The sequence below is a fragment of the Balaenoptera physalus genome (assembly GCF_965194825.1).
Source record: "Balaenoptera physalus genome assembly, chromosome: 8".
In the NCBI taxonomy this organism is placed as follows: domain Eukaryota; kingdom Metazoa; phylum Chordata; class Mammalia; order Artiodactyla; family Balaenopteridae; genus Balaenoptera; species Balaenoptera physalus.
In genome coordinates this window covers 71,519,106-71,537,910 of record NC_138887.1, presented here as the reverse complement: position 1 = coordinate 71,537,910, position 18,805 = coordinate 71,519,106, and the positions used below count along the sequence as shown (strand labels likewise).

General features: G+C 37.7%; 1 protein-coding gene across 19 annotated transcripts in view; it reads left to right on the top strand.

The window, feature by feature from the left end:
- The window catches only part of ADAM22 (ADAM metallopeptidase domain 22), a gene marked incomplete at its 3' end in the record, with an annotated part of 241,995 nt that overhangs the window by 115,601 nt on the left and 107,589 nt on the right, over window positions 1–18,805 (top strand). For all 19 annotated transcript variants that reach the window (XM_082471705.1, XM_082471709.1, XM_082471696.1 and 16 more), the window contains exon 4: window positions 9,976–10,042. In XM_082471705.1, coding sequence (XP_082327831.1) covers window positions 9,976–10,042 — 67 coding nt within the window. The remainder of the gene's footprint in view (window positions 1–9,975; window positions 10,043–18,805) is intronic.

Here is an 18,805-nt window from a genome sequence, read left to right as displayed (position 1 = left end):
CGTGGCTGACTGGGAGCTGCTGCTCACTGCATCATGAGAGAGTATCATACAGCACACTGCTAGGCCAGGAAATGATCAAAATTCAAAATTTGAAGCATGGTTTCTACTGCATGCATATAGCTTTCGTACCATCATAAAGTCGAAAAATCCTAAATTGTCTGTATGTTAATATTATCCAAAACAAATTACACTGTACTCATTTGGAGGCTGCTCTTTTTTTTTTTTTTTTTAATGGCCTTGCCATGCATCTTGTGGGATCTTAGTTCCCTGACCAGGGATCGAACCTCGGCCCCGACAGTGAAAGCACCAAGTCCTAACCACTGGACCGCTAGGGAATTCCCTGTAGACTGCTCTAAGGAAAACATGACGTTGTGCAGTAAAACAATCATTGAATGTTCTAATAAGAAGGCATGATCAACCTATTGCCTTACAGTGTATTATTTTGTACAATTCTGTGGGTTGACTGGGCAGTTTTGCTTCATGTGGTGTTAGCTGGGGCATTATTACATCTGGAAGTTCCAAAATGGCTTCAATCACATGGTTGGAAATTAGTGCCAGCACTGGCTGGAAATTCAACTGGGTCTATCAGCTAGGGACTTTGGTTCTCCTCTACAAGGGTCTTGTTACGTGGTTGCTTAGACTTCCTCACAGCATGGTGGATGGATTCAAATATTCAAAGATGGAGAGTTCCACACACATGGAAGTGGAAGTTGCAGATCTCAGATGTTATGCAGTATCACTTCTGTCTCATTGTGTTTGGTATAGGACCAGCTCAGATGCAAGGAAAGGAGAAATGGTCTCCACTTTACCATGAGAGGAGTCACAAAGCATTTTTAGACATTTTTGTTCAACCACAGTCTATCCTTTGACCAAATTATTTACATTTCTCATATATGTAAAATGCACTAATTCCTCCAAAGATTTCCTGAAAAATCTCATTCCATTATACTATCAGGCTCAAACTCAAGGTTCAAATTCTTATCATCTCAATCTGATTAAGGCTTTTAGATGAGGTAACACAGGTACAGACCTTTGAACTAAAATGACAAGTTATCTATTCCATATACACTCAGTATACAGTGGGGAGATGAGGACACGATGATTACAGTAGATATTCCTATTTTAAAATGGGAGAAATAGGAGGTACCTAGCTATCACTGGTCCTCTGAAATTCTGATATTCAGCCAGGTGTATGTCACCAGTTCCCCCGTTTTGGGAAAGGGAATGTATGTTGAGTAAAGCTCTGTTCTGCTTCCTGATAGTGGTTGCCTATGGTTCTTGGCTCCACCCTTTGAGTCACCATTTCTTTTCCATGAGAAATGACCCAGACCTTAATCTAAGTATATTTCTAGGTCTGCTTCCTGACTGTAAAAGGTTTGAATTGACTTGTCCATTTTAATCCAAGCTGGTGGTGTTTCCATTAGTGGGTTTCATGTGAATCTTAGGGATTTATCCCATCAGACAAAACGACATCCACAAATCTTCTTGAGATAGGCCTTCCTCTACTTTGGACTGTGAGTTGAGATGCCCTTAAGATTCTTAGAAGTCTTTTGTTTAGGTGAGACTATCTATGAGTCATACCTTAAGGTTCTTAGAAACTTTTTGGTGTAGCTGAGGATCTATCAATAATAGGCAGGCTCTTAAGAATCTTAGAAACTTTTTTAATATAGATGATATAGTCTAGGCAAAACAGCATTAAAAGTCCTTCTGAGGTCTTATCAAAGTGTCTTACAACCATACCCTTGATTTGATCTTGACCTTGAGGTCACATTTGAATGGCAGCACTTTGGATTAGATCTTTGCTGTGAGGCTATTTCTTTGAAAATCTATTGCTGATTCAGGTTTCGCTAATCATTTGTTTCTTTCTTTCTTATGCATTTTTAGTGGGAATACTGTAAATGATTTATCCTTCTCAGTGCATCACTTTGGGAGCCCATGATTTTGGTTTCTTCCATTATTGGCAATGTTAACTATGATCACTCAGTTAAGGTGAAGTTCCCCAGTTTTCTTCACTGTGAAGTTAATAGTAGGATACATTTTGAGTAGGGAATTGACTATTGCGATTTGGCTGAGAGAGTTATGCATTAACCATGTTGAGTTTGAGATGTCTGGCTGCTCGCACCTCGAAAGCCAATACTGGAGAGGCAAGTGTTGCTAGAAAGAAAAGTTTGTTTTACTGCGGAGTCTGGCAACTGGGGGAGAAGGCAGAATCATTTCCAAAACCCAACTCTCCACTGTTGATCATTGGGCAAGAGCTTTTAAAGGGCAGTTTCAGGGGTGTATAGGCGGAGGGAAAGGGCTACATGCAGAACAGCACAGTCAGCTCTGATTATCATCTTGAAATTAGTCATGTGGTGGTCTGATCAGCATCATCTTGATTGTTTTAGGTACAGTTCATCTTCAGTTGTAGGGTTGGTTTTCTTGAGTCCAGTTCTCAGAATTGTGGCAGCTTATGTCATGGCTACCGTCTGGTCATCATGTAGTTAACTCCTTCCACCTGGTGGGGGTTTCAGTTCTACAAAACAGCTCCAAGGGTGTGGCTCAGAATATTATCTCTAGCCCTTGAGGATGAACTAAAGGTCCTTGACTTTTCTTAATGACTAAACTATTACTATTTGGTATTATTTGACTGTTTTCCTTTGCTTCTGCATTTTCTTGTTTCTCTCATTAAATTTATTACTTGGCTAAAGTTTTTCTACAGACAAAAGGCGGGCGGAGGACGTGGAGGAAGTTCTGTCCTGGGAAAGCCCCATAGTGTCTTGCTCTGTTTCAGAGACTGGTCAGAAAACAGGGGTGTTGGTGGATTGGAAAGATGAAGCAGCCCTTTTCTGTTTCCACTTTCTCAGTGAATACAGAAGTGAGGTCATCAGCAGGGAGTGATGATGAAGAAATGCCTTGGAGATTTTAGGAGAGAAAAGTTTGGAAGGGTCTTCTCAGAGTAAATTGTCTAGTAAATTGGACTAGTGGATTTATGGGCAGTATTGTGTTAAGGGGAACCACTTGATATTGTGGCCATAAATTATGTGGTTCAATGTATGAACATCTTGAATGGTGTTGACCATTCAACACCATTGAATGGTGTATGACCATTCAGGATGTTCTGCTTCTAGGGGGTCAGACTTTGATTCCTAGAAGAGTTAAGTTTTACCATGGTTGAGGTTTGGCCAATGAGCATAGTGGAGAGAGAGAGGAGGAAGGGAGTGATTTTCATGATAAATCATGGACTGTGAGCTAGATTAGGGGGGTAGGAGGCAGGTGAAGGACAGTGAAAAAGTAGTAGGTAGGGTCAATGGTTTAAAAGTCTCCAAATGAAATGGAGCCGGACCCCGTGGGGCCCTCCCAGGTATAAATCCTTTCTGTTTCCCCATTTCTTGTTTGTAGGTAATGGGCTTCATTCAGCCCCCTTGACCTTCCTCAAGTTCCAAATGGCAGATTCAAACAGTTGCTTATCAGGGAATGGAGGGAATGAAGAAACAAAGGAGGAGCAGTCAAGAAACAATAGTGCAGCAATGCAGGAGGGTTCTGGTTCCTCCTCAAGGAATATGTATAACCAATACCTTTGAGTTCTTCTGTAGGAACTAAGGCCCCCACCCAGGTGGAGGATGGTAACTTCAGCCTGAGCACACGATTCCTGGAGCACCACCCTCTTACCTCACTACCAACCAATCAGAAGAAAGTTTGCACACAGTGGAAGATAATGAAGACTCTGACCCCCTCTCCAGATGATTCTCTCTTTAAAAACTTTCATGGTCAAGCAGAATCTTCGGAGTTGGTTTTTGGACACAAGTCTGCCTTCTCCCCAGGTTGCTGGCCTCCTGATTAAAGCAGCCTTTTCTTTCCAACCAACACGCATCTCTCAAGTACTGGCTTTCCAGCCGAAGCTGGGTTCGGTAACACAAACAGTTAAAGTGCGAGTTCTAGAGAAGATGAGTAGGAGATGATGAATAAGGAGTGGGATAATTGAAATCAGGATTTGGGAGGCCTTTCACATATGTTCTGATTTAATACCGTACCAACTTTATAAAGAAATTTTTATTATCTTCATTTTAGACATGGGCAAATTGTGTTCATAAAGATTAAATAACTTGGCCAAGGTCACATAGTTAGTAAATGGCAGCGTTTGGATAGGAAATCAGAATATTTGCTTTTGTTTTTAAATTCTAAAACCTTTGTACTATACCAGCTGCCTCTGATTCAGTTGCACGATAGACAAAGGGTAATCATTATTATGACTGAAAATGTTTACATTGTATCTGTTTTGCTTATTCCAGGCATATTATGGCATGCAAATAAATTTTTAAAAAGGGGCCTCAGAATACATTTCTAACTTTTAAAACGTCTCCTTATTTCCTTTAGAAAATGAGCGGGTTTAGAATTTGACTGAAAATGATTTTCACTTCCATCTTTCAAAATTCACAAAGAAGCATTCACACATTAGTTTTGAGTTAGCTGTAAACAGGAAGCAAATTCTACCCAGTCAGATAAAATTTCCCATGTGTTAAGAAGATCCTGCATTTTCCCACACTTAAAATTAAGTAGATTCCTACTTAATGATAAACAATGATCTTAAAAAAAAAATAGAACTTAAGGTAATTTTGATTATCTCTACTTTAGGAGGCTTCAAAAATTTTTCCTGAGGTTCTAAGTTGGTGGTAGTAAGGATTTTATACTTCAGTAGAGGAAAAAATGACTTTTTTTTTTACACAGCTTTATTGGAGTATACTTGCTTTACAATGTTGTGTTAGTTTCTGCTGTATAACAAAGTGAATTATCTATACATATACATATATCCCCATATTCCCTCCCTCTTGTGTCTCCCTTCCACCCTCCCTATCCTACCCCTCTAGGTGGTCACAAAGCACCGAGCTGATCTCCCTGTGCTATGCAGCTCCTTCCCACTAGCTATCTGTTTTACATTTGGTAGTGTATATATGTCCATGCCACTCTCTCACTTAGTCTCAGCTTACCCTTCCCCCTCCCCGTGTCCTCAAGTCCATTCTCTACTTCTGCAAAAAATGACATTTTAAATAGAAGGTTTCTCAGCCCAATAATTAAAATAACAATACTTAGCAGACTTCCACAATACTGCAACAAACAAAACCAAAAATTGCATGGGCTGTTTTTGGTTTAAATTACAGACAGCCCTTTCCAGCAATACTTGTAGGTATAGAGGCTTGATTGAAATAGCTGCATAATTCCTGAGCAGAGGCTTTTCTTTGCTGTAATTACATTCATGTGGTGACTCATACTCTCTTAATTCCTAGATTTTATAATTCAAAGAAAAATATTCCCTTGAAATTTGAATACCTGGAAGACTCAAAAGCTGGTTTTTAAAAAAAAAATGATTATTGTTATTATTATTACTCCTACTACTATACAATTCCTCCCCCTTTTTGATCTCACTTATGCTGGCTCCAGTAATGGGGGTTTACTCACATGGCAGTGAAGGAGAAAGGTATCCAACATCAGGGCTGGGCTGGAGGAAAAGACTAGATATAGGTTTTTGACATAGAAGCCAGTTATGATCTAAGCCTGGCCATAGTGCTTGCCCTTGAATAGATCTCAGTAATAATGATCTTAAGGGAACAAAAGAGTAAACTGTTTTCAGGCAAGAGAAGTAACAATAGCAAAGATAATAAATCAGTTGTAAAGACTCCTAGTTCTGTTTCAGTGGTAAAGATTAGCCTCAAGCACTTTCTTGAGCTGTTTTGCAGAATTTAAATCCCGCTCCAGCACTCAACCACCAGATGCAACCTAAGGAATGATGATGTTGACCTTTTCTGACCCTCATGACTTCAATCAACTAAAGTGTGGACTCTGTTGACCATTGCCCCAATTCTATGCTGAATTTTCTTCACCTCAAGCCCTTTCATGAATATGCATGTAACCTTAGCTTAAAACTTCCCCAGTTTTGCTCTTGGGGCAGACACTGCTTTGGGAAAGATCCCCGGTGTTCTCCTTACTTGCTGCAAGTAATAAATTCTTCCTTCTCCCACTCTTTGGCTTGAGATCCACCAAGAGAGGAACCACTTTTTGGGTAACAGGATTCACCACTGGCACAGCCCTGTTTCTCTCAAGTGACTGCTTATTTTTGACTTTCTGTTTCTCTTTCCTTCATCCACTGAATGATTGTTTTCTTTCTGAATTTACTAGTTCAGATTCCCAAGAGAGGGAATCTGGCTGGCTCTGCTAATAAACACTGCCTCTGTAGGGTAATTTTTCTCTCTCATTGCTGAAGAAGTTGTTGGAGACTGATAGCAAGGGTAGGGGGCAGTTTTTTGCAGACATCTTTCTGGTACCTCTCCTGTTGGGGGTATGGTCTTGGATAAAGAGTGGGATGTGGATGGTGGAGCAATGACAGGTTTTGCTTCAGCAGATCTTGACCATGAAGCTTCACTATTTTGTTCGAAACCTTTGGAAATTTGTGAAGTATCCAACATACTCATGGTAAAAATTATATTTAAAAAAAAAAAGACAGCTGTCTGTTGGCTATGCAACAGCTATTCTCTCCACCCTGTAGTGTTGTTTACCTCCTTCTGAGTAGTCATGATGTTCATGGGAGGAGGAGAGAGAGGGGGAAGAGGAGGAGAATCTTGATTGTTCAGAGACAGATGTCCTTGTCAAAAGACTGGCTTTGGCAGGGCCAAGTAGTGTAATCCTGGCAAAACATACATGAGAAGATGAATGCTGGAGGCTTTTTGTGAAGAGTTTGCTGACTCTTGTCATACAAGGCTTTTTTACCTTGGGATATCTTTATCTGCATGAGATTCTTAGACCTGCAGCAGCCACTTTAGGATCATGAGAGGAGCCAGTTACAAGTACACGTCACCCACCATTCTGGTGGCAGAGCAGAAGGATGGACATACTCCTGGTCTCATTAATGATGCTGAGCCACCACATGAACCAGCCCTGGAACCGCTCTGATGTCCAGTGGAAAATTACTCTGCTGCAATGGTTGCCTACAAGTATACTAGCTAGCAAGCTATCCCAGAAGTAAGGGAAGAAACAGCAAGCCCTCACAGACCAAATTAAAATCCTCAAATCACATGATTTGCTAAATCAAATTAAAGCACACAGTGAGAAGCAAGAGGAAAGAAAAGGGTAGGTTAGCACGCTTAGGATAGGGTGCAAGTGGGGTGGAAGGACCACTCCAGCTAATGTGTACTGGGGTACACTGTATTCTTAGGATCTGCTTCTCTCTCTGCTGCATCTGCCTTCCCTGCTGATATGTAGTTACAAGGACCAGAGATGAGGTTTGGGCAAGCTCCACAGATGCAAGGTGGCCTGAGCTAATGACACCCACGTGCTGTATCTGAGAGACACAGGGACAAGTATGCTTGGTCAGGAGCTGCAGCCTGCCAATTAGCTTGATGGACAACCATGAATTCTGTTTGTTCAGAGAAAACATGGGGCAGGAATGGGTGTCAGTAGCAGTTCTTAACCAGGGCAGTTTTAGCCCCCAGTGTACATTTGGCAATGTCTGGAGACATTTGTGATTGTCATGGCTGGTGTGTGTGTGTGTATGTGTGTGTGATGCTGGCATCTAGTGGGTGGAGGTCATGGATGTTGCTAATCATGTGACAATGCATAAGATACTCTCCAAGACAAAGAATTATCTGGCCTGAAATGTCAGTATTGTGGAAGTTGAGAAATCTTGGGTGTTACCAATAGGTGGTTGAAATAAGACCTCATAAATATTAAGTGTTTATGTATAAGCATATCTTGCATATATAGTGTCTTTTATATATTTGTTATATCATGAACACTTATTACCCAGGTACCTTAAAAATGTTACGTATCTTTTGGTCATCCATCCCTTTCTATCAATGTGAGATACACACATGATCTTCTTATGCTTTACACATCTTATGCATTCTGCCCACATCTAACAAAATTTTGCTTAGTAGCTACTTATCTATACTTAAAACATCTTAAAAAGTGTTTTGCCTATATTTTATAAACTTTAAATGTATTCACCTACCAGAATTGAAGAGTTGCAGAAGCAAATTCACATCACACCTGCCCTGGAATTTCTAACAAGAAATGATAACAATGTCCTGATTGTTTAAGCCACTTTTAGTTGTGTCTTCTACAACTTGCAGCTTAGAGCATTCTAGCTATTTCCTCCGTAAAGTCAATAGGAAAATGTATTCCAAAGACAAATGAAACAAGGACTTAGACTATAATTATAGGTTACCTAGATAGAAACGTAAGCATCAGATACTATAAGAAACTGACTCTCGTGCCTGCATTAATGTAATGCGTGTTTGATCTTTCTGTTTACATTCCAAGCAACTGTAAGCATAGTGCTTATCATGGTAGCTCTTGTGCTTAGAAATTCACCTTTTTTTATGACTGGGACAATTTTGGATGGTGACCTTCAGAGCACTGTGAAACACGTTTTTTTAGTTGGGTGAATGTTTATTAATAGAGGGGTAGATTTAGAAGTTTATATTTTTATTTATTAATGTGAACTTTATCTACATTTTACTGCTCTAAAAATTTAAAGACTTTAAGACTGTTTATTGGAGTTGTGCCTTGAGGTGCCTCTATTAAAGGGGAAATGTTTTCCTCTTATATAGAATTAAAGAGAAGTATATTTAAGATGATGTAAACATTTAAAAATTATACAAGAAGGTGGTGGTTGTTTAGGAGAGATTTCAAAAAAGGTTATTTTAAAGTGCTGAAAGTATATTCTTTTTCATTTCTTCTAACTTTCTTTGCCTCTGTTTAATTTTTTTGTGGGGGAAACTAATATTTTGTTAGATAAAATATCACACGTAACATATGAGAAATGGTGAAGTATGGTAGTAAATCAAAAGTGTTTGATAAAAAGCTAAAGCAAGGATGTGGGGTGTGAGAAGAGTCAATAATTTCAAAGTTTTCGGCAAAGCAGTTGAAATGATGGTGTTGATGTTAGCTGTTGTGGAAGGCTGTGGGCCGAGCAGGTGGTGGGGAATGGGTGAGGGTCAGAGAATTCAGCCTTGGCATGTCAAGTTTGAGATGCCTATTAGATATTTAAGCAGTGATGTCCAGTAGGCAGTTACATCTACAGTTTGAGAAAAGGTCTGAATTAGAAATATATATTTAGAAGTTGACAGCATCTTAATACTTAAATACATGAGATAGGAAAAGAGCACCAGGGAATGTGGGGAGACTGAGCCTCTTAGGAGTACCCCACAATTCAAAGGTTAGGGGAGAGAAACAGCAAAGAAGGATGTAAGGTATAATAAAAACTTAAATTAAAATCTTCACACACAAAAAAGCTGAAGTAAAAAAGGGAAGAATAAGATGTCTTAAAAATAATGGTAGTTTCCTAGAATTGCTGAACTAGATCGGTGGAACTAGCTCTGCTAAGCAACGGGGTGACAGGTGATTTAGTCAGTTTAGCCTCATATCCTTTTACAAGTACTAGGCTGTGTGTGTGTGTGTGAGAGAGAGAGAGAGAGAGAGAAAGAGAGAGACCTATAGAGTTTTATTTTTGTTTTAAAATCTGGATTAAAGAATCATTCAAGCTGGGCTTCCCTGGTGGTGCAGTGGTTAAGAATCCTCCTGCCAGTGCAGGGGACATGGGTTCAATCCCTGGTCCAGGAAGATCCCACATGCTGTGGAGCAACTAAGCCCATGCGCCACAGCTACTGAGCCTGCGCTCTAGAGCCCGTGAGCCACAACTACTGAGCCCATGCATCTAGAGCCCATGCTCTACAACAAGAGAAGCCACCACAGTGAGAAGCCCGCCCACTGCAACAGAGTAGCCCCCGCTCGCCGCAACTAGAGAAAGCCCACGGCCAGCAATGAAGACCCAATGCAGCCAAAAATAAATAAATAAAATAAATAAATTTATAAAACAGAAACCAAAACAAAACAAAACAAAAAATAGAATCATTCAAGCTGGAATGTTGTAAACTTAATGGTGATTTTCAAATGATTTACATTTTCAAGGTCCTCTTTCATCATCATTTCTTTCTGTTGCAGTGATTTGCTGTCCTCTGAATACGTGGAGAGACACATTGAACACGGAGGGAAGACTGTGGAAGTGAAAGTAAGTAAAATTTTTCTCTTGGGGGAAACTTTTGAGAATCTTTTAAGGATTGAACGTGGAGGGAAGACTGTGGAAGTGAAAGCAAGTAAAATTTTTCTCTTGGGGGAAACTTTTGAGAATCTTTTAAGTACTGATTATGATTTTAATCTTCAGTGATACTTCCAATGTAGTTTTGGGGTTTTTATATTTCAGAATTTATCAAGAGAGGGTGTCACTGACTTAGGGAAAAAAATTTAGTTACCAGAAAACGAATTCTTACTGTAGTACCGGAATTGTTGGAGTTATGCTTTGTGGGATTAATATTACTGCAAGTAGTTCTCTTTTAGATTATGTCACAGAAAATAATTTCTGAAATTTGCTTTTAAGGTTAGCACTGAGAATCAAGAGGTGAAATCTTGGGTCCAGGGTAGGTGCCTGGCTTTGCATTCATTTGGGAAAGATTTCTCTGGTAAAATTATGAACTTATTATATCAACAGGGATGTCCCAGGGAGTTTTAAATCCCTGGAGACAAATCTCAAGATATTGGTTCTTGTCAGGTAAGTTCTGAAAAAGATTACATACAAAAAAAAAAAAATTCTCCAGTTATAAGCATAAGAATGTATGTGTCTTTCATATCAGTGATGATGTTGTCTGAGGCATATGAGACCAAACCCCACCCAAGAGTTTCTTTAGAACCAATGTTTAGTATAAAGAGTTTTAGCTAAGTGTTTATTTTCTTCTGAACAGCATTCAGACTATCTCTTCTGCCTTATCAGAATTATAATGTCATATATATATATATATATATATATATATATATAAAGATGTATATTTGCTTTGTTTTTCTGATTATTAATTTAATTTATACTCATTTTAGAAAACTTGTTAGTGGAGAAAAAATGTATCAAAAAAGGAAAAATCATCCATAAACTCATCACTGACAGATAAACTTTGTTTTCATTTTGTTGTATTTCCTTCTAGTATTTTTTTTGTCCTGTGCATGTATTTATATTTTCATATTTTACAGACTTGGTATCATACATATTTACAATATTGTATCTTGCTTTTTAACAGTAAACATTATATTGTAAACATTTTCTAAAGTTACTTTCCTTTAAACTTATGTCTACTGCTTTTTTATTTTTTTATTTTTTTGTCTACTGCTTTTCAATTTAAATGTATTACTGTAACAAAGCTTTTTATTTAAATTAAACTCTGTTATCAATAACCAAAATAAATTACATTGTCCTAGTCCAGTGACAAGTGAAGGGGATTGGATTTTGCAATTATGTGTTAACTAAAAAAAGAAAACTTTTTATTACGGAACGTCTCAAACATATACAGAGGTAAAAAGAATACTACAATGAACTCCTACATACCCATTATCCAGCATCAATAGTTATAAACATTTTGATAATCTTTTCACTCTCTACGTGTGTGTAGTATTTTAAAGTGTGAGGAGGAAGAAATTTTTCTCTGCCCTTCTAGGTTCTTCTAGCTGCTCTGTGAATTAAATATACGTGAGACAGATTAACGGGACAAAAATCAAACAAAAGTTTGATGACATGTATACATGGGAGAGACCAAGAACTGAGTAATTCGCCAAAAAGGCTGAAACCCTCACCTTAAATACCATCTTCGGCTAAAGACAAAAGATGTTGAGGGTAATGGTTTGGGACCTCAAAGAGGGGGAAGGCAATTCACTTGGAGATGGAAAAGCAAATGTTTGGTAACCAGATGTTTGCTGGGCCACATAGAGACAATGGGACACAGAGAGGAGTTTTAGCAACAGACTTTGCTAGGTTCCTCCCTGTCTACACACCTAGTTCATCCTGTAGTCATCTGTGGTGATGGCTCCCTTCCTGGAACAGGTCCTCTAACCACACTCTTTGGGTAGTTTTAGGAAAGGTCCAAGTTTCTTCCTGAGTCTTTTGGGGTCTTGATTATTTTCAGCTCCAAATAATCCATATGCCAAAGAGACATTTTGGGGTGGCAAATTTTATTCCTCTACAAAAGCAAATTCCAGACATTGGGACATTTTTCCCAGGAAATAAATCTTCACACATCTATACATCTCTAAATGATAAACACTTAAAGCAAAATCTGTTAATTTTTACAAGTGATCTAGATATAGTAATTATGCCAGTCCCTCTAGAAAGTTATTCTGAACTTATTTGAAAACTGACTAATTGAATGTTTGATTGATTTATATCACTGCCTTACATCAAAAAGCATATTAGGATTCTTCTTAGTATGACATAAGAAAATGGAGCCATTTTGCTTACAGTTGGAAAAAATATTTAACTAGATTTAGAATCTCTGGACTCCTTTTAATCTCATCCTTGCTTATTTGATTTCATTTTCTATTTTGTATGATGCTTTTTGGAATGCAGAGTGTATCTTATTCCTTTGCTAAATTAGAGAAGAGAGGAAACAGGCAGTTCACTATTTATTTCCGTTTACGTCTGTCAGTGGAATGATGAAATGCAAATGTAAGCATGGAGGTTTGGAGAGTGGATCCAGCAATAGCTATCTGCTGTCTCTACAGTAGTATCCCTTTGCAAGAAACTTATATTAATCAACAAAGCGTAGTCCACTCAGATCATTAGGCTCCATGGGTATATATAACACCCAGAACACGGACTTCACCACACAACCCCTGCTGATTTTCCAGCCTGAGAATTGCATTTTCTTCCTTGATGGTTTGCCTAACTCCCAAGCCTATCCAACCAGGGAAATGTAAATCCAAACTTCATCCGAACCCTAGAGCCAGCGGAATTCCTCCCATTAAGAAAACCACTTTGATCTCACCCATCACCTCAATTTGTTTTTAGTCCATTTAAAACTCAAAATTCTCCTCTGGTTTTTTTCCAGAAACCATATTGAAAGCACTGAGTCCTGTCCCATCAAATCAAAGTCAGTAGCCAGTTATTTTCCTGCTGGTTTCCTCATGTCTTGCTCTCTGTGCTTAGCTCTTTGGGTGTTTCTTTTTACATGGAGTCTGTTAGATCTCCATTCTTTACTAATGACTCAGAATTTTCTTAAGTTTTTCTTTTTACTATACATTATGAGTCGAATAAAACTGTAAAATTATAACATTTCATATTTTTCTTTTTCTTCCCTCTACTACTTAAAAAAAAAAACCAGAATATTTTATTCCTCTTTTACCTTCTACATTAGTTTGCTAGGGCTGCCATAACAAAGTCCCATAGACAGGGTGGCTTGAACAGAGAAATTTATTTTATTTTATCACAGTTCTGGAGGCTAGAAGTCCAAGATCAAGGTGTCAACAGGGTTGGTTTCTTTAAGCCTCTCTATTTGGCTTACAGATGGCTGTCTTCTCTCTGTGTCTTCACATGATCTTCTCTGTGTGTGTATCTGCATCCTAATTTCTTCTTATAAGGACACCAGTCCAGTCATATTGGATCAGGGCCCATCCTAATGACCTCATTTGAACTTAATTACCTCTTGAAAAACTCTATCTCCAAATATAGTTATAATCTGAGGTACTAGGGGTTAGGACTTCAACACATGAATTTTAGGGGAATACAATATAAAATTCAGCCCATAACACCTTCCCTAAGAGGCCTATGAATTTTTTTCTAAATTGGCTTTTCTCCTGGCATTGAAGTGTTTGAAAGGGTATATGGGATCAAAGCAAAACTGTAGGTAAGAACTTTTTGTTTTTGTCAGCTGGCACAAACATAATCATATTGATCTTTTTTTCATATAAATTTATTTATTTTATTTATTTATTTTTGGCTGTGTTGGGTCTTTGTTGCTGCACACAGACTTTTCTCTAGTTGGGGCGAGCGGGGGGCTACTCTGTGTTGTGGTGCATGGGCTTCTCACTGCAGTGGCTTCTCTTGTTGCGGAGCACGGGCTCTAGGCGCGCGGGCTTTAGTAGTTGTGGCACGCAGGCTCAGTAGTTGTGGCTCAAGGGCTGTAGAGCACAGGCTCAGTAGTTGTGGCGCATGGGCTTAGTTGCTCCGCGGCATGTGGTATCTTCCCAGACCAGGGCTCAAACCCGTGTCCCCTGCAGTGGCAGGCAGATTCTTAACCACTGCACCATCAGGGAAGCCCAATCATATTGATCTTGAGGATGCAAAATTAAAATCAAAATAATTATCAAGTCTGATTTAAACAATGGCTAGAAACCACTCTGGTATATGACTCTGCTCAGGTGTCATGGAACCTTTATTTGTGAAAATTCAGGTGCAATGCATTTGATTTAAGGGTGTGAGTATGTATGTGGGAAAAGGAAGACATTTTCATGAAAAAAAATACTTAATAACTACTTTGGTGAATCTTTCAAATTGCAATTTTATTTTTAAAATCTTTTTAATTGTAAAATATAACACTGACACAAAAATGACTAAAGGGTGAACACCCAATAACCACTATCCAGTTTAAGAAATAGACCTTGTCCCACTTTTCCATGTGCTGCTTCCCAAGCCCAGGTCCCTCCCTCCTCTTCTTGTAAGACATGTAAACACTATCCTGACTTTTGTGGTTATTTTTTCCTTACTTTTGTTTATAGTTTTATCACCCAAGTGTGTCCTAGAGTTTAGTTTTGTGTGTTTAGGTTTTTTTTTTTTTTACTAAGTTTTAAAAAGTCTCCTTTAATCCATTGGTTTCCGCTTATCTTTCTCTTTTTATTCTTCCTTACAATTTATTGATATTTGTTGAAGAAATCAGGTTGTTTATCTTATACAGTCTCTCACAGTCTGGATTTTGCTCTTGATGGCAATTTTATATTTACAGTAAAAGGAAATATATTTTATTTTTTTTTTTTCACACACACACACTGTATTTTATTTTTACAAGAGATAAGTAGACTGACACCAAGCATTGTACATGGATGACCACAACAAAAGCAACAATGATTGCAATTACCAAACATGAAACACACTCATACTATGTCATAATATTGACATTCAGTCCAGTAATCCTCCACTGTAACAGCTCCTTTACTTTGCAGTGAAAATTGCTTTGTATATTCTTTGCCTCTGAGTCCTTGTGGGATTTTTTTTTTAATTCAGACAGAAAGTCACAAAAATTATACTCATCCTCATCAGTTCACTCAGTCCCATGTAATTAATTTTTTTTTTCATCTTGATCTTTTGTTAGCACTTTTATGAGTTCATCAGTTTTTCATTAGAGTTCTGAAAATGCTTATTCATTCAGTTCAGCAGTACAGTCAGTTACCAGAAACCTGTACTTGTCAGAGTCTTTTCCATGAATTTCTTGAAGATGAAAGCCTTTTATAGGAACATATTTGCAAAAGCATCAGAGTACACCCAGAACTGTCTGTAAATGACAAAAGACTTAAAAATGACCACTGTTAAAGATTTGATGAAAGTTCATAATAATGCAGTTGACAAGAAAATTAGTTATTTCTGAGATATACATTTTAAAGTAATAACTGGGATTTTTACTTATAACATTATACCAGAACGTATAAGATTTTTAGAAATTTCATGTAATGTCTGAAACATTTATATTAACATATTTCCATACATATTTCCATACAAATACAAATATAAGATTTTTAGAAATTTCATATAATGTCTGAAACCTTTATATTAACATATTTCCATACATATTTCCATACAAATACAAATACAAGATTTTCAGAAATTTCATGTAATGTCTGAAACATTTATATTAACATATTTCCATACAAATAACCCAATGAAAGTTTAGTATTAGTTGTTTTGTTTGTTGTTTTATACTGCAGGTTCTTATTAGGCATCAATTTTATACACATCAGTGTATACATGTCAATCCCAATCGCCCAATTCAGCACACCACCATCCCCACCCCACCGCAGTTTTCCCCCCTTGGTGTCCATATGTCCATTCTCTACATCTGTGTCTCAACTTCTGCCCTGCAAACTGGCTCATCTGTACCATTTTTCTGGGTTCCACATACATGCATTAATATACGATATTTGCTTTTCTCTTTCTGACTTACTTCACTCTGTATGACAGTCTCTAGATCCATCCACTTCTCAACAAATGACTCAATTTCGTTCCTTTTCATGGCTGAGTAATATTCCATTGTATATATGTACCACTTCTTCTTTATCCATTCGTCTGTTGATGGGCATTTAGGTTGCTTCCATGACCTGGCTATTGTAAATAGTGCTGCAATGAACATTCGGTTGCATGTGTCTTTTTGAATTACGGTTTTCTCTGGGTATATGCCCAGTAGTGGGATTGCTGGATCATATAGTAATTCTATTTTTAGTTTTTTAAGGAACCTCCATATTGTTCTCCATAGTGGCTGTATCAATTTACATTCCCACCAACAGTGCAAGAGGGTTCCCTTTTCCGCACACCCTCTCCAGCATTTGTTGTTTGTTGATTTTCTAATGATGCCCATTCTAACAGGAGTGAGGTGATACCTCATTGTAGTTTTGATTTGCATTTCTCTAATAATTAGTGATGTTGAGCATCTTTTCATGTGCTTCGTGGCCGCCTGTATGTCTTCTTTGGAGAAATGTCTATTTAGTTCTTCTGCCCATTTTTGGATTGGGGTGTTTGTTTCTTTGATATTGAGCTGAATGAGCTGTTTATATATTTTGGAGATTAATCCTTTGTCCGTTGATTCGTTTGCAAATATTTTCTCCCATTCTGAGGGTTGTCTTTTTGTCTTGTTTATGGTTTCCTTCGCTGTGCAAAAGCTTTGAAGTTTCATTAGGTCCCATTTGTTTATTTTTGTTTTTATTTCCATTACTCTAGGAGGTGGATCAAAAAAGATCTTGCTGTGATGTATGTCAAAGAGTGTTCTTCCTATGTTTTCCTCTAAGAGTTTTATAGTGTCCAGTCTTATATTTAGGTCTCTAATCCATTTTGAGTTTATTTTTGTGTATGGTGTTAGGGAGTATTCTAATTTCATTCTTTTACATGTAGCTATCCAGTTTTCCCAGCACCGCTTATTGAAGAGACTGTCTTTTCTCCATTGTATATCTTTGCCTCCTTTGTCATAGATTAGTTGACCATAGGTGCGTGGGTTAATCTCTGGGCTTTCTATCTTGTTCCATTGATCTATGTTTCTGTTTTTGTGCCAGTACCATATTGTCTTGATTACTGTAGCTTTGTAGTAGAGTCTGAAGTCAGGGAGTCTGATTCCTCCAGCTCCATTTTTTTGCCTCAAGACTGCTTTGGCTATTCGGGGTCTTTTGTGTCTCCATACAAATTTTAAGATAATTTGTTCTACCTCCATAAAAAATGCCATTGGTAATTTGATAGGGATTGCATTGAATCTGTAGATTGCTTTGGGTAGTATAGTCATTTTCACAATGTTGATTCTTCCAATCCAAGAACATGGTATATCTCTCCATCTGTTGGTATCATCTTTAATTTCTTTCATCAGTGTCTTATAGTTTTCTGCATACAGTTCTTTTGTCTCCCTAGGTAGGTTTATTCCTAGGTATTTTATTCTTTTTGTTGCAATGGTAAATGGGAGTGTTTCCATAATTTCTCTTTCAGATTTTTCATCATTAGTGTATAGGAATGCAAGAGATTTCTGTGCATTAATTTTGTATCCTGCAACTTTACCATATTCATTAATTAGCTCTAGCAGTTTTCTGGTGGCAGTTTTAGGATTCTCTATGTATAGTATCATGTCATCCGCAAACAGTGACAGTTTTACTTCTTCTTTTCCAATTTGTATTCCTTTTATTTCTTTTTCTTCTCTGATTGCCGTGGCTAGGACTTCCAGAACTATGTTGAATAATAGTGGTGAGAGTGGATATCCTTGTCTCGTTCCTGATCTTAGAGGAAATGCTTTCAGTTTTTCACCATTGAGAATGATGTTTGCTGTGGGTTTGTCATATATGGCCTTTATTATGTTGAGGTAGGTTCCCTCTATGCCCACTTTCTGGAGAGTTTTTATCAGAAATGGGTGTTGAATTTTGTCGAAAGCTTTTTCTGCATCTATTGAGATGATCATATGGTTTTTATTCTTCAATTTGTTAATATGGTGTATCACATTGATTGCTTTGCGTATATTGAAGAATCCTTGCATCCCTGGGATAAATCCCACTTGATCGTGGTGTATGATCCTTTTAATGTGTTGTTGGATTCTGTTTGCTAGTATTTTGTTGAGGATTTTTGCATCTATATTCATCAGTGATATTGGTCTGTAATTTTCTTTTTTTGTAGTGTCTTTGTCTGGTTTTGGTATCAGGGTGATGGTGGCCTCATAGAATGAGTTTGGGAGTGTTCCTTCCTCTGCAGTTTTTTGGAAGAGTTTGAGAAGGATAGGTGTTAGCTCTTCTCTAAATGTTTGATAGAATTCACCTGTGAAGCCATCTGGTCCTGGACTTTTGTTTGTTGGAAGATTTTTAATCACAGTTTCAATTTCATTACTTGTGATTGGTCTGTTCATATTTTCTGTTTCTTCCTGGTTCAGTCTTGGAAGGTTATACCTTTCTAAGAATTTGTCCATTTCTTCCAGGTTGTCCATTTTATTGGCATAGAGTTGCTTGTAGTAGTCTCTTAGGATGCTTTGTATTTCTGCAGTGTCTGTTGTAACTTCTCCTTTTTCATTTCTGATTTTATTGATTTGAGTCCTCTCCCTCTTTTTCTTGATGAGTCTGGCTAATGGCTTATCAATTTTGTTTATCTTCTCAAAGAACCAACTTTTAGTTTTATTGATCTTTGCTATTGTTTTCTTTGTTTCTATTTCATTTATTTCTGCTCTGATCTTTATGATTTCTTTCCTTCTGCTAACTTTGGGTTTTGTTTGTTCTTCTTTCTCTAGTTCCTTTAGGT